The 18702-nt window shown below is 36.9% G+C and overlaps 2 protein-coding genes across 5 annotated transcripts; both read right to left on the bottom strand.

The window, feature by feature from the left end:
• Nucleotides 1–331: 331 nt before the first annotated feature.
• LOC136251833 (tyrosine-protein kinase Fgr-like) lies at nt 332–2934 on the bottom strand. The gene is made up of 5 exons (XM_066044240.1): nt 2767–2934; nt 2410–2538; nt 1219–1303; nt 1053–1155; nt 332–601 (listed from the first exon to the last, which is right to left on the bottom strand). Exons 1-5 carry the CDS (start codon nt 2850–2852, stop codon nt 552–554), a joined length of 453 nt encoding a protein of 150 aa, XP_065900312.1. The 5' UTR covers nt 2853–2934; the 3' UTR covers nt 332–551.
• A 2728-nt stretch (nt 2935–5662) lies between these two features.
• LOC136250285 (uncharacterized) lies at nt 5663–18665 on the bottom strand. Of its 4 annotated transcripts, XR_010698480.1 has the most exons (10): nt 18545–18665; nt 18371–18499; nt 18224–18314; nt 18075–18174; nt 16050–16144; nt 15254–15314; nt 9416–9514; nt 7633–7965; nt 6294–6382; nt 6010–6149 (listed from the first exon to the last, which is right to left on the bottom strand). XR_010698480.1 is itself a non-coding variant. In XM_066042469.1 (9 exons), the coding sequence occupies exons 1-9, from the start codon at nt 18595–18597 to the stop codon at nt 5776–5778; spliced, it is 1335 nt and encodes a 444-aa protein (XP_065898541.1). In that variant the 5' UTR covers nt 18598–18665; the 3' UTR covers nt 5663–5775. The 4 variants fall into 4 exon arrangements, 3 of the variants coding, with proteins under 3 accessions (XP_065898541.1, XP_065898542.1, XP_065898543.1); XM_066042469.1 differs by lacking the exon at nt 6294–6382 and having other exon boundaries at nt 5663–6149; XM_066042470.1 differs by lacking the exons at nt 6294–6382; nt 9416–9514 and having other exon boundaries at nt 5663–6149.
• Nucleotides 18666–18702: the final 37 nt, after the last annotated feature.

Raw genomic sequence — 18702 nt, 5'->3', positions numbered from 1 at the left:
TACACAAAAATAGTATTGTTTAGGAGGGTAATAAGCTGATCTCAGTTTAATGCAGTGGATCATCATTGTTCTGTGTACACAATACGTACATGACAAGTCTGGTGAAGTTGTATATACCAACCGCAACTTATTAAATTCAGGGATTTTTACAAACAAAATACATTGCCCTGAAGCTATATGTGAAGTATGTTCTGAATACCCCCCCCCCCCCCCCCCCACACCCAGTGAACACCTTCGTTTTTCAGTTTGTATTGTAACTATTTGCCGAGGGTCACATGAAATACCAAGTAACTAAAGAGTAATTATTAGGTAGAATTTAGAGCGCATCCAACCTCCTCCGATAAGAATATTTTGGAAAGTGTGTGTGATAAATACAATTGAACTGAGAAGTAAAATAATACACAGTAGTTACTCTAACATTTATTTTTAGTGTTTGTCTGTAAGCTACCATGACAGTTTGATGACAAGTTATAAAGGATACATGTATAGTATTGTAGTCCTTTTTCAATCTTTGACTCATACCTACCGATTCTATGATGTGTGTACCAGGGTTAGAAGGTAGTGTGAAATAGGATGTTGGATGCCAGTGTAGTACGTATTCCTTTATTCAAAGCAAACATTTACAGTATCAAATTTATCACTCCATACCTCACACAACAACAACACACACACAACTTGCATCTTTAGCCGATACACATGAAAAATGGATTTGGATACAAAAGTATTTAGGAGAATACAATTATAACCTATGCAACGTATGCCCATGTACTATCTCCATGGTGTGTAATAAATATGTATACTCCATAAACAAGTTGAGTCAACTTGCTGAAGTCATAACAAATGGCCAACTTGTAACGTGCCATATAAAGACAGTTTGAGGAAATGTAAGTTAAACACTTGCCAATTGTTGAGCACCGAGAGTAAACTACAAATTTTGCAAGTACAAATTGCATAATTAGTGCTCAGCAAAAAATGTGGCACAATATATGCACATGCAATTGGTCATAATATAGTACATGCAATATTTGCTGCAGTATAAATCCAGCTCTTACTTTCATTGGTCACCTCATCTAATGATCCAGACAATGGTTTTAAGATGTGATCATATGATTCCACATAACTTCTCACTACATCTATAACTGAGTTATATCTACTCTACAGATGGAAAAGTCATTTGTCACACATCAATGACACTGTATAACTGTGTAGCTATAATACCTTCCCATCTATTCCATAGCTATGATCATCTTCATTGTGTGATATAACGACATGCTCTACATCATCAGCATTTGAATTAGCTCTCCTGTTATAGAACAACATGCATAGACTAAGCTTATTAAGCCTTTCATTGAAGGAGTTCACAGACATATAAGTATCTTAGTATATACCCTATAAGTAATATAGTTTCAATGTATAAGTTCAGTATAAAAGCAACTACAATTTCAAAACAGTTTATACAAGGCTGCCAAATACAGTAGTTCCATATAAATTCAAAAATCCCAGAAAGTACTTGCATGCATGTTTTCTGTACTAACCAATTCCAAATTAAAACTTGATAAAATATTTCTGAGATTGGCAATTAATACCAATATTATATTGAGTGCATAAAAGTCTGGCTATTGGTAGGTATCGATCCAGTGTATATACAAGATTCTTTTAATAAAAAAAATTCTCTCCAATAGAAAGAACCCTGGTACAAAATAACAACGTACATTTAAGTTGTGTCATCTGAGCTCCAATGAGGATGAAAATCACTATGGGGTTTGTCCACATGCTGACCATCATGCAGATCTTAATTTTATCATGTGCATTACATCTAACTAAGTTTTATAGCCTTAAAATGTATACAGAACAGTGATACTTTGAAACATTAAAAAAATGTACTGTTGGACTCACTGCATGCATGGTGCTTAGTGTAAAGTGCATAGTTACGTAGTTTGCTTGGGTTAGCAATTTTCAGCTATACAACAATTTTCTGATGGTTGTGTCACCATGCAACTCAAAAGTATAAGCCACTTCATAACAATACCATAATTGAAACCACATACAACTCCGCCTATTGTTGCATCATTGTGACACCTCCACTTGAGTTGTTCACCTTAAAGTTGTTAACTTAATCCTTTTACTTACTTGAGATAGCCACTTACCTATGGGTATACACCATTGTATTGAACATATTTGCTCATCACAAAGCATACAAAGATCACTGAAATCCAACAATAAACCATGAAGTTACTTTCATTACATATTTATAAACTTGTAGCTAGAAAGTAACTGCAGTTTCAAGACGGTCAGGTTGCTAACTAGATGGCTTCCTAATTCTATCATGCCATTCGTGTTGAATTCATAATCATTGAGAATCCATGCATGTTACCATAAGTTATAGTATTATTTTGACTATATACATACCTTACTGACAAATAGTAGTCCCTAGATGAGGATTCATTAGAAACGATAAAGTAACCAAATTCATCTTCAGTGCTCAGTTTTCTTAATATGACCTCCGCTTGACATTTGGACAGTAAAGGGAAGAACCATCTACAACACAGGGAACAACAAAGCTACTATATATAGGTATAGTTATATATTATTATAGCCATGATAAAAACCCTGCCATGCTCTACAAATGTATAGCTACTATAGCTATATCTTATGACAGCCCAAGTATATAGTCAGAGCTACATCATTCATGTGGCCGGTTATAGCTATCATAAATTATACATGCGTATATAGCTAAGCTACGTGTATGCCTGGTACTGAAGCTACCTTTGTTCTTTTAAATCATCGACTGATTTCTCTGACTGATCACTGATGCGGGCATCATTGGCAACCATTTGTATTGTTATTTCCATCCAGAAAAAAGTGATAACATTAATATTTTCTTCTGTCTGAACTGCATGTACAGCTAGATAGCTATATAGCGGTTTTTTACGAGCGGACGGATGTGGCTTTGGTTCAGAGTGAGGCCCGAAAGCGGAATTACGGAAACGGAAACGACCAGCGGAAAATCCGTGACTGATCATGGGATTATTGCAGATTACATAATTAAAAACCCCTTAGCAGAGTATAATATTAAAAGGCATATAATAACCAGGTAAAAATTAAGGTGAGATTACAAGGTTATAAATCTAGTCCTCTCTTAAACTGATTCAAGGCTGGTTGCATCATGCATGTGGATGAGATGACTGGCTATATCATCAGGTATCATATACACTTCAGAACTTATATTAATTGTAGGGGGGAAATGAGTGTAAGAGTTGATATATGGTTGCTGAATGCCTAGTTGGATTAAAGTATTTGTCAGGTCAGTATATCAATAAGATCGTGAATTATTTTAAGCATGGTGATGGCTTTTAGCTGCATGCATGGTCTCGGCAGTGGATTGGCCTGTTTAATCTTTGCAGTATTTCTGTAACACTTGAATGGTAGGAATATGTATGCATGTAAAAGTTGAAGAGGCGATCCAACATCTTTTATATGCTTTTACATCCTTACGCATACTATATGTACACAGTATATGAAGTGATGTGTACTGTTTTATGATTACAGCCAAGTAATATCTGCATGGTTGTTGAATTGGCTTGGGAAACAAGCTACATGCAGTTTTGATTTTTGATTGCTCAAGTATTTTTAGCATCTGTATTTCAATCATCTTAATGCTATACAAAGCATTTAGGTGCAAAATTCTACGGGTACCTTCATTGAGGTGATGCATGATCTTTATAGCCTTTATATTGGTGGATCAAGTTAACATCTGATTTGCACGCATGAGAAAGCTTTAAATTTGTAGCCATGGCGCATAACTGCTACATGAAAACCATTTTCAGTTTTCCATTTCCACTGTTTCCTGTTCTTCAAGGAACATTTACCTACATGTCACTCCATATAGGACTTAATTACATAATCTGTGCATTAATTAACAGTTTAGTTATAATTTTCTTCTAGAGTTTCTATTACAACTGCATGGGTGCTATATATAGTTTATTTGCATGTAGACTCTATATACTATATGAGTGTTCAATGTTTAGCTATAGATAACACGTAATATAAGGTTAAAATATCCAAAGGCCAGAAAGTAGCTGCTACTGATGTGTTAATTATCATATCTTCTTCACAGTAATGAAAATCACTGTCCTCATCATAGCAATGCCAGTATATAGTTACAAATTTTAGAGGACAAGTAGCAAAAAGTCATGCACCATCCACATACCAACAGCAATGCACACACCAGGATGACCAGTAAGATAATCATACAAATCTGCTGCAACCAACCAGCATGCATGCACTTTAGAATTCCCCAGCTCCTTCACAGACACAGTTCAAAATTGTGTGGGTGCATTAATTATTTCCTGCTTTCCTGTAATCAGTTTGGCTACAAAAATAAATACCCACGCAGTATGTGAATTAAATCTATACATCTTTCTGCACTGATGTGTAATTCCACATACAGAGCACATGTAAGATGTAAAAACATATGTTGTGAGAATATATACATATACGAGTCATTTGGGGTTGTATCATTGTTTACTATTATATAGCTGCATGGAATTTGGCTTAGCTATAGCTGGGCACACAAACCATTTCAAACGGAGTTTCCTGCATATAGAGGAAACACAAATACAGTAAAATTTGCTTTCTGGCTATATATGATACATGCATTTGTGAAAGAACAGCCATACAATTAACGCACAGCTTTGCCTGTATCATACATATTCACTGCAACTGAGTTTGAAATTGTCTACTGCTAGCACCAATATAGTGTATATAGATATTGTATATAGCTTGACTGTACACTATAAGATTAGCAGTCATCTTGATTGTTCAGTGTACAGTGAATGCTACACAACTGTTACATAGTAGCTAGACACTGAAAATACTAAACTATCAGATTTATTTTCACTATATATATGAATCAACAGTTATTCACAAGATAGATTACAATGTAATGGACACCCTCACTGGATTTGATGCTTTTAGTGCATATTTTCAACATTAAACTGTTAATTGTTAACATTAAACTGTTAATTCCCCCCTAAACTGTTAATTATTACTGTTGTCCCAAAGCGTATGTATAGATTTTCACAATTCAGAAAACACCATCGATGGTGTCAACGGAACATATAATATTATGTACGTTCCCCTCCATTACTGTTGTCCCAAAATGAATGTTCCAGTATGGCTGTGTAACATACAGGAGCATGTTAATGCATGTGGTGAAGTGATACGTTCAGATAATATGTATGGTCTTTAATATTACCACCTATGTAAGTTGAGCATTGATATTGAACCAACTGAAGAGATAACATATAGCGCAAAAGTTTAAAGGGGGTAAATTTGAACAGTTCACTTGAAGTTTGTCAAAAATTCCCCCCTTAAATTTTTGGTATTCTGTAACATAAATATTGAAGTGTTTCATCAGTGTCAAATTATTCAATCGTTAAACCAGATGAAAAAGTATTGGTGTGGATATATAACACCCCTCCCCCCACTGTCTACACTTGTGGCAATGGTATTGGACCAATTCAAAACAACTACACTATATACTAGTATACCTACATCAATAGTATTATAATTTTACCTACTCGGGAGTCAGTACCCACATAACTAAAGCACATACAGGTAGAAAAATAGTAGAATCTCAGAAAAAATGTCTTAAACAGTATATATTTCAGCATGAATATTACCTAATATTCATGCAATTTACATCAAAAATACAAAATCAATACAATGTAAACATTGAACAAAAATAAACAAACAAACATAATAGATTATTATTCAATCTTCATCCCAACATTCATCACAACCGCAGCATGAACAACAAACACTATCTTCACAGCAGTCCCAGTCCTCATCACAATCACAGTAAGGTAAAAATTTACTACTCTTTGCACATAGGTAGCAGCAAGTTATACAACAGCCACACCAGCAGCCACACACTCCAATGAAGAACAACAATAGGAAAATCAAACATATCTGTCGCAGCCATCCAGCTCCTCTGATACTATAAAACTCATCTCCTTTGTCCCATGCACTGTCACAATTCAGAAAACAGCATCGACGATGTCTATGATTCCACTGGAACATGTTTCTCCCACCACCACCACCACCACCACTAGTACTGCTGTCCCGAAATGAACCTTCCAGTTTGGCTGTGTAACATACAACCATTGTCAGTGTATGTATGTGGTGCAAATAGATGTAAACATCACACACACATTGTTTAACATCTACTGGTCAGTGCAGCTACACTTGTAGCAATGACTGAGGAATTACAGACAGTAACTATAGTTTACCATATTCCAATCCAATCCATACATGCTTACTTCATGTGGTTGTACAGATTAGTTGGAATTGGAAATGTGTTTACTCACTTAATAACCACCTGTAGATGACATAATACAATGGGATATTTAAATAAAATGCCACAGACAACACTACCAAACTAAAGAAGTTGAACCTAATATACATATTATACTGTAATACAATAATATGCTGATTACAGTATAGAGGAAAACTTCAGCAGGGATAAACTTCGGTGAATAGCCAGCTAAAATTGTATTTGGCAAAATAAACTCTTTTTTTCTTTAGCTATTAAAATGCTAATCTCAGGTGCTACGATTGAATGGAGGGTTGAACTTTGGTGATTTTGTATTATAGCAAATCGCCAAATTCGGCAAACTTTTATTCTATATGGTATATGACCTTGCAGTTTGAGATCACGGTTCATTTACCAATTTTTCTGATATAGTTTTGCTATCTGAGTGGTCCCGACTATGATATGAGTAAAATGTTTATACTTGTATTTAAAGATTCATCACAACACACATCGTAGATGATGACATACAATAAGCTACATTCTCAACATCAGGGTTGCATGTATTAGAATGATGATGAGCAGTTTGACTATACATATAAACCAAGTAACCAAAAGCTTATCCAGTCATTGTCATAGCATGCATTATATAAACCATCATCCCTCAGCAATTAATTCACAAGTATATGGCAGCCAGTCACACAACAGCCACACCAACAAGCAGGCATCACGATGAAGAAAAGCTAAAATATCTTAGTCATATAATGGCCATCCAGCTCGTCTGGTATTCTCATGCTCAAGGCATTGTCACCAGAAAACATTGTGGACAATTCCACTGAAACATATCATGTGTGCTCTCCTCCACCACCAATACTACTATGGTTATGTTACACAGTCAGAGTGTAAGGTTTTTTACTGCAAATCCGTCATACAAAGTGATACTACAATAAGATGGCACATATTTCTATTGTATCTACACCTGTAGTACTGGTATTGGATAATTTAAAAAGTTAACCAGTACACCAATCCATCTACGTGTTTGTACTCATGATATACTTTCACAGCTAAAACCCTGTTTAAAACATAAAACTACATTTACAGATTAACATATTACAATTCTGGATACCAAAGTTGGAAATGTATTGTATTCACATCTTGTAAATACTGAATAAGCACCACTCCCTAATTTAAGTTTACAATTAATAGATTTAAATAAGATATAAAAATATGAAAACCACTGAAAATAAATATACACATTTCAAAGAAAATTATGAAAAAGATATCTGTTCAGTCCTCACACTAAAAACAATAACAACAACCTTCATCTAAATCATACAAGACACACGCAGATTCATCACTGTAATAGCACCAGTCACATGTTACGCACTTATAGCAAATGTAACCACAAGTCACGAAAGTGCCGCACACAGTACCAAACAGCATAATGATGAGCAGTAATATAATAAACCAACAACATTGCCGTAACCATCCAGCATCTCTGATGCTATACCAGTTCTCTCCAGATTCACAGCCAATATACACAATTGCAATACAAACTGTTGCCCAATTCCATTTAAACGGACGAGGTCGCCTGCGGCGATCATTTGGGTCTTCCTCACTGAAGTAGCTTTCCCCAAATGAGTATTCCATAGCTGTGTATAGAGCATGTGTACTGTAACCTACCATGTTAGCACTAAAGGTGTCAATCTAGCATTGTTATATTGCTGGCAATTATTGATTGTACACTCATAGACATACTTGACTGTTTTATTACAGGATATGACTGCTCTATTAGAGTATCTTGATCTTGAATGGTGTAAGGTCTACATGCACCCTGTAACACAATAGTGGAATCCTTAGTTATTTTTCTGCTACATTTATTTGCACAGCTAATGCATTTCCTCTCAGTCACTCATTCAGTCACTTGATCATTCATTCTAAGTCTCTATCATATAAAAAGTGCGTTCATATGATCTGTAACAAATAATTAAAATTGATGGGGGCAGTGACGAGAGATCAAGGAATAAAATGACAATGGTTGGCAGCTACTTGAGTTACTACTGATCATAAGGCTGTTAGACCCAAGCACGTTTGCCTCTTTTAACTGGTGTCTTGTGATCAAGTTGGTGAACAAAAAATACCATAATGGGACTGGGACCCCCCATTATCTGAATATCTGTGTGCACCAGTTCAATCACAAGACCATGCAGATACTGTGAATGAAGTAGTTTGGATACCTGAAGCCCATTCATATTCTGTTCAATTACTCTAATAAAACAGACACATATTTCAAACAGTTGACAAAACACTTTAATAGAACAGTCACTTTAAGCACTCTAGGGGTTTGGTTAATGAAGACTCACATTATCAAGATCATACTGGACTACTCAAGGGAACTTTCTCAAGTGTCACACCCCCTAGCTAATTTGCTGATTTATGGCATCTTTTTGATGCATAACTCAGAACTTTACAGGACATACATGCATGCCTAGGTACTAAAGAGGCAAGTACATAATTTAATAAGCCACTGACTATATAGTTACAGGTATGGGACCCTTCTACTTGTATGTAAAATTTGAAAGTGTGCATTTGTAAGTATTAGATAAACAATTTACCAACAGTGAATGCATGTATGTGTATACTTTAAGTGTTATTTCATACTGAACCTAGGTACTCCATTACTTCATCAGGTTATTAAGTGCTTACTTGTACTGGGCTATTGTGTATGCACCATGACCCAGTTTATGGTGACTAACAGAACAACACAAGATCAAGGGCCAAGCATGATGCTTAATTTCAAGAGGAGCAGTTGTGTCAAAATTTTCACTATTTCTCTACAGTGGAACCTTCTTTATCTGAACACTTGTGTACCAGTTCAATCACAAAAGTGCTCAGAAAGTGAATTAATGAAGCCCATTCATTTACATACAGAGATGCATTCAAATACTCTAATAGAACATACACCTGTTGACAAAATACTCTAATAGAACAGTCATCACTACTGTTTGTATAATCACGGTTCTGCTGTACCAAATGTATGTGCTCTAAATTGAATCTACTAACCCAACAGTTAACTACAACAACAACTATGTACAAGTTAACCCGTATCACTAAATATCTCCTTCATGAGTGTTTTGTAGTGTAGTGTCCACATATGGACCTGAGAAATGTCCAGTTCAATGAATGGTTGTCCCAGTTGCCCTACAGTTGGTTCAATACAGTGCTTATGATGAGGAATTTGAATTCTCTATGACAGCTTTCTTTTACAGGTATTTATTGTTAGGCTAGAAGTTATTGAATGTTTTCTTCATCATACATAAAACACTGCATGTCACCGACGTAGTGGGTGCAATAAATAGCAACAGAAACATACAGCAGTACCTACATACGTGTATTATATGCTTCAAAATAGAGTTGCTAAACAGTACATACTGTATGTGACTAGATTTTACAACAAAAAATGATCCAAATCACACAATGGGTAACCATACCATTGAGTAGCTAAGTCTCAGCATTCCTCAACTACCTACACAAGGCTTTGTGTCTCCTGGATGGTGTGACAAGCCTCAACTAGCCTTAGTAAGGACCTAGCTTTATGGGTAGTGCAGGGATGGATTGCCTTCTACAGCTAGCTAGATGATTTCTGTGTTAATTTTGCTACATTATAGCTGCCAAAATGCCATTACAGCTGTACAACTTCATCTCTAGCATTCCATTTTGAAGCCTGGAAGGTGCCACTCCTCCACCCTCTTGTAAGCACACATGACACTACTATACTTTTCAAGAAAACAAGCAGACAATTTCCAGTATAGAGAATGCTCTGAAAGGTGAATAATATTTTATATTATGCTATATCCTTGGTGAGTTGTTTGAAAACATTTATCATGAAACTACTGAATAGTTTTCCAAAATTCAAATACACAGATTTTCATAAAAGCAGTTGTTAAAGTTTTCAAGTATCTTACACATAGTACAGCATGGACTGAAATAGTGACAGTCCCCTCCTATCCTCAAAGGTGTCAATATTAGAAAGATGTCCTATTTCAGGGGTCTAAATGTGTGTAAGGTGTCCATTTTGAGGGATGTCATTGGGATAACAGGGGTGGGGTACACACTAAGACACCCATTACAGTTATGTCATACAGTGTAAAGCTATACATTACATCCTCAGAAAAGTACACTCTGGTAAACTCCTTTATTACACCAACTAACTACAGCTACTTCTTCCCTTCTGAAGCCACTGCTTCCCTTCCGTACCCCTCTTGTTGCACACATTGCCATTAAAAATTTACAAATTTAATGTTAAATCGAACTGTGTATAAATTTCATATTTACAAATGAATTAAATAAAGGCATGCAGTTGTGCAGCCTAGTCATCGTCACTAAATTCCTCCATCCATTCACATGTACAGTGACAGCAGAAGATTGTTGCTGCACAACAGCCACACTGCCAACCACACGTGGCCACCAGCAGGAGCAAAATGAGGATTAGACAAAGTTGACGCAGACATCCTGCTCGTGAGATGCTGTACCACTCACGTCCCGAGTGGCAAGGATGACAGCACCAGTGGTAGCAGCTAGGGTCCTCGTACTCGTCAAAACTTTCTGCTAGATTCCCAACTGGGGTGTACATTCGAAACGACCGTTGCAATGTTGCTAAAGCAGAAGATGGAGTAATGGAAAGGAAGCAGCTTCAATATTGTATGATAATACAGCTGTATGCAAAGGGGTTATAAATGATTGCAATAAGTAACATGGATACTGCATCTCTATAAAAACATTTGAAATCCACTATCAATAACAGAATAGCAATGGGTCTTTGCCCACCAGTTTCGACATTACAGTCAGCCTATGAATGGCATGAGCAATCCAGCCTGTTTGAGAGCACTGTTCATAAACACATTACCAATAGGATCTGCTAGCCAATGCCAACTTTAATCGTAGCAGCCACGAACAGTATTGTACCACAGCATACAACACAATTATGTAGCAACCAGAATTAGAAATGCCATATCACTTTAAGCAATCATTTATCCCCAAAACAGTTTGGCTACTACATCAAGACACATGGTATTGTATCATACAACTAAGGGAAGTGCAATGGACAAGTGTGATATATGGAACTCTGGTTTTATATACCCATAAAAAGGCCATAACAAGTTATGTGATATACTCATTGTCGTGTCTACCACTTTTGAAAACCACATGAGGTTTGTTTATACATGAACTAGCTATCAATGCCAGGGAGCAAAATAAAAATGCCAATATAATCAAGATTTCTAACAAACAATTGACTACTCTAATAGAGCATTCAGCAAATGAGTTGAGAATACAAGAGACTTGACGGTACACTGTGCCATAGCTATATATGAGGGAAAATCCCTACTTTGGCATGTGATTATACAATTCATTCAATGCCGATGTAGGGATTTTCCCACATAGCAAAGTTATCAAACAGTATGGTACTACTGTTTAGTAGGGTTCCCCCCTAAAGTGATGGGTGCCACTTAAAATTAATACCATGTGTAAAAACTATCATAGAAATATCATACGTTACGACAATCACCCGAACAAGATAGTCTTGCATCAAAGAAGACAACACTTACAAGTGGCTGAATATAGAACTTTCTTTGAAAATCACCAAAACCAGCATTTTGGTCTGCCTGCCTGATTACAGTCACAAAGCTAGAGGTCAAACGAACCAGCACACAACCACCATTTTATGCCACAACAACAAATTTGCAGTGCCTTTTATGGTACCAACGAACGTCTGCCTTCTGTGCTTTGCCATTTCTTTCATCTTTAACTAAATAGTCTTCTTCTTTTTCAAGCCAGGAAACCATACCACAGCTTTAATTTCCATATCAACACGTTCCTTGAAGGAGCACATTTAGATGCCACAAAACTATTAGTGGTGCTTAACGCACTGTAGTATCCTTTGTAGTATCAGGTAGCAGCTAAGCTGGGTTTATAAACAATCGCAATAGGCCACACACCCTTAAACAATCAGAACATACCACCACACCTCTAATAATCAGGGCTGATGCCACACCCATAAATGGTCTAGCTCCGTATAAACAAAATATTGTAACACACCCCCAAGCTTACGCAGTACTGTAGCAAGATCGAGATACTCTAATACAGCAGTCACAACCACACGTGTATTTTATATGCTCTAGCAAGTAGTTACGAGGGAAAATCTTCTAGTTGGCATTGTAGCAATGTGGGAGAATTTCTACTTTGGCATAGAAAAGATGGTAAAAACATGCCAATTTAGGGATTTTCCCACATTGCTACAATGCCAAGTAGGGATTTTCCCTCAAAGCTACCATCATTTCTTGTTTCACAACTTTTTACACTGGGACTCTATACTTCATTTTAAAATTAACAATCTTTTATTACACTAGTACAACTATGTGTCTTGCATTCAGCACATGTGGACTACTACATTTAAAAAATATTTAAGGGGATATTGCTTTCTGTAGGAGTTTATAACCAATCACTCCAAAAGTAGCTATCCGCTTCCTTTTACAGTAGTACAGTCAAACCTCTCTAATCCGACACCTGCATAATCCAGAATCCTCTCTAATCCAACCATAATGTCATTTACTAACACTTCTGTATAGAAAACAACCTATGTAATCTGATACCTTTGTACTCTGTAATCCGACACAAAGTTTGATTCCCTAGACTTGAAAATACACTGTTTTCGACCTTGGTAATCCGACAGAGAATAATAGCGGCATTAAAACAATCATAAAAATAATTATTAAGCAACCAAAGTATTTAATTGGTTAACAATAATAGAAAAAAGCTGCAATACTTGCAAATTCTAAAATTAGTTCATCTTAAAAAACATTGTGTGATCCGTTATTTACTGCATAATCTTAGATATTGTACAATGTCGGATTACAGAGGTGACTTGATAATCCAACAACCTCCTTAAGGGTGCTCGCTGATATTTGAAGCCGTTTAAGTGCCAGCCCAGAAACCACATGCGGCTGTTGCATCATAATTGGCATTGCTATGCATACTTGTAGTATCAGAACATGAGGAAGAGCAGCATGTTTTTTACTTTAAAATCGTTGCTGAAGTGTTAACAAATGATTGTCTGATGGATCAAGAGTTACACTAGCGTGAATTAGTCTAAAAGTAAGTGTTATTATAAGGCGACAAGTACGAATGCATGTTTTGCTTGCAGCCAACATACGTTCGTGCCTTGTTTTCTTGAGTGATAGGGTATGCTGGTAGTTTGTATTGTAATTGTAGCTGCTTATGTAGGGGACTGTGTTACCAGCTGGGATCACAAGGCATTACAAGCTGGCATGCCTAGTGTTACCTAACGAGAAAACAGAGCTTCTTTGTGTTTTGACAGCATTTATGAATGTTATTTTGAAAAGTTGGTGATTGCGGTTAATAGGAGAATTTGTGTGGCTATTATATCAATAATGTTGGGCGCACGCAATCTTTGCACATGTTTACTAAAAATAAAACTAGTTTTTGAGTCATAGCCGTAAAAGCTTCAAATTTTGCACGGAGATAGGCAGATAAATTCTCTACAGGACTATGAAAAGATTTAGTCCGTAGCACTATGGCTTCACGAGTAATGGCAATGGGAATGTGAGGGTTTGGTTAGTGAAACACACTTTCAGCGCTTACTTATTATCAATGTAAGCTATGGATTAATACTTTTCATAGATATGTGAGTTTTAACCTTAAGTATATTTCCAGCACTCTAGTGGTAAAGATGAAGGACTAGTTTCGATTTAAGTGCTCTGGAAAGAATTTCATGTAGCTATAGAATGGTAAAGGCTAGCGAAATTCTGTTTGGTTTGTGTTGAAGAGAAGGGGAACCACTACCAATATAAGTACCATATGGATTCATTTTACACATTGTCTGGTTATAAGAGAGAGTACAAATCACGCATTGTATGGCTTCAAATATCCGCAAGCACCCTTAATCTAGCAAAATTTATGGCTCCCATAGAGCGTCGGATTAGAGAGGTTGACTGTATAAGCAGTACTGCAGCACATCAACAGGTCATCTAACAACGAATACCCAGGTCCATAGCATTGGCCATTATTGAGTTACACTCCTCTGAAGGCAACAGTCAGTTAATTGGTCAGTCAGTAGAAAATTCCACTGAAAAGGAAATTTAAAATTTCATAGAAACTTATCGGAAGTGTTTTAGGTTGCTCTGAAGGCCAATACTGCCAAGTTGTGAAGGAAAGTTGATGTTGGTATAGTTGACATTTTATAGTATAGTGTAGGAAAACAATGAAAAACTTTATGCATACACGTTGGACACGTTGCATCCCAGACATAAACAGAGGCACATACGATTTGGACACATCCATACCATATAGCAATACTGTGTAGCATGTTAATCAAGTACAACCATCCTTTTCTACTGGAGTACACATGCACAATACACAACAAGCAGTAACAACAAATCACACCTGTAATTCCTAACTTTCCAATTTTAATGCAGCTTAACATGTAACCTTCCAAATTTGAAATAAATTGGATAAAGCATGTACAAGTTATTTGAAAACAAAGTTAGAATTTGAAGGTATATGTCTCAAGGATAGTTTGGCAGATTGGGCTCAAGTATATACTTGTACTACGCTGAGGTAATTTTCACCACTAAAATGGCCTGTTTACATCCTGGAAAAACCAACACATTCTTTACACACTTGTCTATTGTCTGCCTTTCCTTGGGCACAAAACACAATACCATGTGTCACTTCCCAAAATTAGAGGAATTCAATAAAACTTCAACCATACCTCTTTCATGCAAATATCATTCTTACTAAATTATTTGTGACACAATAAACATACAAATCCCCCAATAGTATTCTTATATTATCATAGAACAAACACATAAGATGTATACAAGTGTGTGGTATGCAGATCTGGTGGTAAGTAAACATGCTCACCTTCCTGAGCTTTGTTAGGGTCTAATCTAGTTTTAATTTGAGGTAATGGTCGTTTATCAGTCTATAGCAGGGAGATATGCACTGACTAACAACACATGATTTTGAACTGTGCATGGCCTGTACATATGTGTGCATGTATATGTGTGCACACATGCACACAAACCACACACACACACAGCATACACATATGCCCATCCACACAAACATGCACACACACACACACACACACACACACACACAACACACACACACACACACACACACACACACACACACCCATGCATGCATTCACGCACACAACAATGAAATATAGAAAAGACATTTATAACATCTTCAAGAATTCTTCTCAACTGATGAAACAAGAATAATTGTATCATATTTTACAGATGACATGGACATTCATATTTTTTCCCAATTTTAATGAACATAGATAGTTAGTATTTTCATTATAGGGTAGGACCAGGTCCTCTGTGTGTGCAGGCAGGCAGGCAGGCAGGCAGGCAGGCAGGCAGGCAGGCAGGCAGGCAGGCAGGCAGGCAGGCAGGCAGGCAGGCAGGCAGGCAGGCAGGCAGGCAGGCAGGCAGGCAGGCAGGCAGGCAGGCAGGCAGGCAGGCAGGCAGGCAGGCAGGCAGGCAGGCAGGCATACACACACAAGCTCACGCATGCATATGTACTCTAGGCATGCACATTATTAATTCACGCATGCAATCACACATATACACCTACACTACACATACTACTCATGCTCACAAACATTGAACACCACACACAGGCACACGTACACACACTCACTCACTGGGTATTGTACAGCAGTGGTATAAGCGGGTGGTTCTTCCATTTGACTAGACTCTATGCTAGTAAGACTCATTAGCATCGGTCTAGTGCCAGAGCCTACATGCATATGCACAATTATACATGTAAAATTATATTAACAAAACCATAAATCAAATACCTGAACATTACCTTTGTACTGATATAGTTTATACATTATTATAGTTAATGGGTGATTAAGTTTAAGGCAGAAATATTTGCACAAGAGAAAGTGTGAAGTTAAAAATATGAAGAATGTGGTAGTAGTCCAGGATTTCCAGGTTCAAAAATAGAACATCTTATCAGAAACAATGGATATATATATATGTGCATGCTCAACATTGTATAGTAATCTCAATGTACTACAAATTAAAGCCAGCTTTCATGAGGAACCTCAAAAGCATCAAACATGTTGAAGTTGCCAGCATGTAACAGATACCCTAGATGAAAGCATCAAGTTGTTACTGCTATTACAGAACTGCATCAAGGAGACATACAAAAGATAAACAATATACCAGAGCCTGAAATTATGACTTTACAATGTCCTAATAAAATGTCAGAACAAATTCAAAAATGGTCAGACATATTTCTTCAAATTGGTCTGACATAATCAAAAATCTGCACAGATTGTACAGTGCTGTCATTTATGAAATGCAAAGTGTTAATAATAACTGTAACATACAAAAGATTTTGCTACATGCAATTGAAACTGATCAAAGTTGATCATGATATACTAGTCACACTGCTGTGACGTGATCTGAAGCCAGCAGCTACTCTACTATACCCTCTTCAATGTGCACAAATCTGTATAGCCACACAGAGTCAACCTGAAGACCAGCGGAGGCTGTATTTCATTTTCATATTTATGTACGAACACCCTATTGCAAGCCTTCTTCTATACATGTGGGACCCATCCTTTCAGACTACATCCTATGTACCTACGAGCACCACACTCAGTCAAATACAACTGCCCAATGGGACTGAGTCAAGAGGTAACGCCAAGATCTTATTCACAGTGACAGTTATTAGAATCACTTGAGAAATCCATGGATCAAAAAATCACATACGTTTCTGTCTGCCACAATCAAAACTCCTTGTGTCTTGTAAACATAAGCACGTCCATCACACTGGATTGGACAAAAGTATCCATACTTTGTGGACTTGTTGATGTAAAATGTACAAAGAGAAAGTGCTTTCCCTTGCTGAGATGGTAACAGGTGTTATTGTGTTATTTATGACCAGACCACCACAACAACAAACATGAACCACTTGGCAGCTGTATTGTATGACTGTACCCTCAGTCCCTTATAAGGATTCACAATACTTTAGGCTTAGTACTACTAACTGATACTTTTAAAACTTCAAAAGATATACATATATAGTAATGCTTAGTACAAAAACATCTACTATGATGACTACCTTATTATTATTATCAATTTTAGTCAAATGACAAGGGTTGCACAAAAGGCTGAGCCTGCAAACGTGCTCCCCAAAGGACAAAACAGTACAAGATACAAGGACAATACACAAATACAAAACAACAAATAAAACAGTACAATAGCAGATAAATACAAAGCAACATTTAGTTAAAAAGAAAGCACCGGGAGGGCAACCCTAAATGATATTTATAAGAAGGAACGTGGCGTACTGATATACCGATACATATTGTATTGGTAGCTGATACATAACAATATAGATGTATGTTCAACAGGGAAAATTGTGGGAAATTCCTAGAAAATATACTTTATCTATGAATAACATTCCCAGAAAAATCAAACTGCTGACACCACATACACGAAACTCAGCACTGGTTTATCGTAGCTAATCATCAGCAAGAGAGTATGTTGTCTCTCAATAACAGGGGTGAATTTTTTTTTTTTACTATTGTCAATTTGACTAAGAGTACATAGTAGATCAATGCTATGGCAATCACTTGGTCATTCAAATGACTCAAATAAAAGGACCCACACAATACAAACAGATCACCATTCAAGAGCACACAATGACTCACTTTCACTACTTATCTCCAGTGAGCCTGACAGTGGTTTTAGTGGAAAATCCTGTGACACCACATAATTCCGTACCACTTCAACAACAGATTGATATCGATTCTGCTGAGTTATCTTACAGGATAACATCACTATAAACTTGTACACAAACTTGTTCATCTATTCCGTAAGTTTGATCTTCTGCATTGTATGAAATAGTGATATGTTCCACATCGTTAGGTAGGGATTTACGCCCAGCTCTTCTGTACGACAGCGAGGGAGCAGTCAACATTTTACATACACAAATATAAAAGCATACCTCACTGACAAGCGATAGTCCTTGGAAGGTGGTATATTGGAAACGACAAATCTGCTAATGCGACCTCCAGTGCTTTCTTGGCTCAGTATCGTCTCCGCTTGTGATGCAGATATTAGCGAGAAGAACCATCTATTATTAATATATCCATTACGTGCTTAGTGAGTGACGAATCACCTTTGTTTCTCTACTAGACTTCCTTCACCCTTCTCCGCATCACTCAGGGACATTATATCAGCATTTCTGATTACTGCGCACCGCCGGATACTCTTGGACTTCCAAAATACCGGCTTCTAGTCAACAATTAAGGGGTGGGGCAGAATGTTCACTTGTAG

The sequence above is a fragment of the Dysidea avara genome, chromosome 3 (assembly GCF_963678975.1).
Source record: "Dysidea avara chromosome 3, odDysAvar1.4, whole genome shotgun sequence".
Classification (NCBI taxonomy): domain Eukaryota; kingdom Metazoa; phylum Porifera; class Demospongiae; order Dictyoceratida; family Dysideidae; genus Dysidea; species Dysidea avara.
Note: the sequence above shows the minus strand (reverse complement) of the source record. Positions and strands in the feature narration are given on the sequence as shown.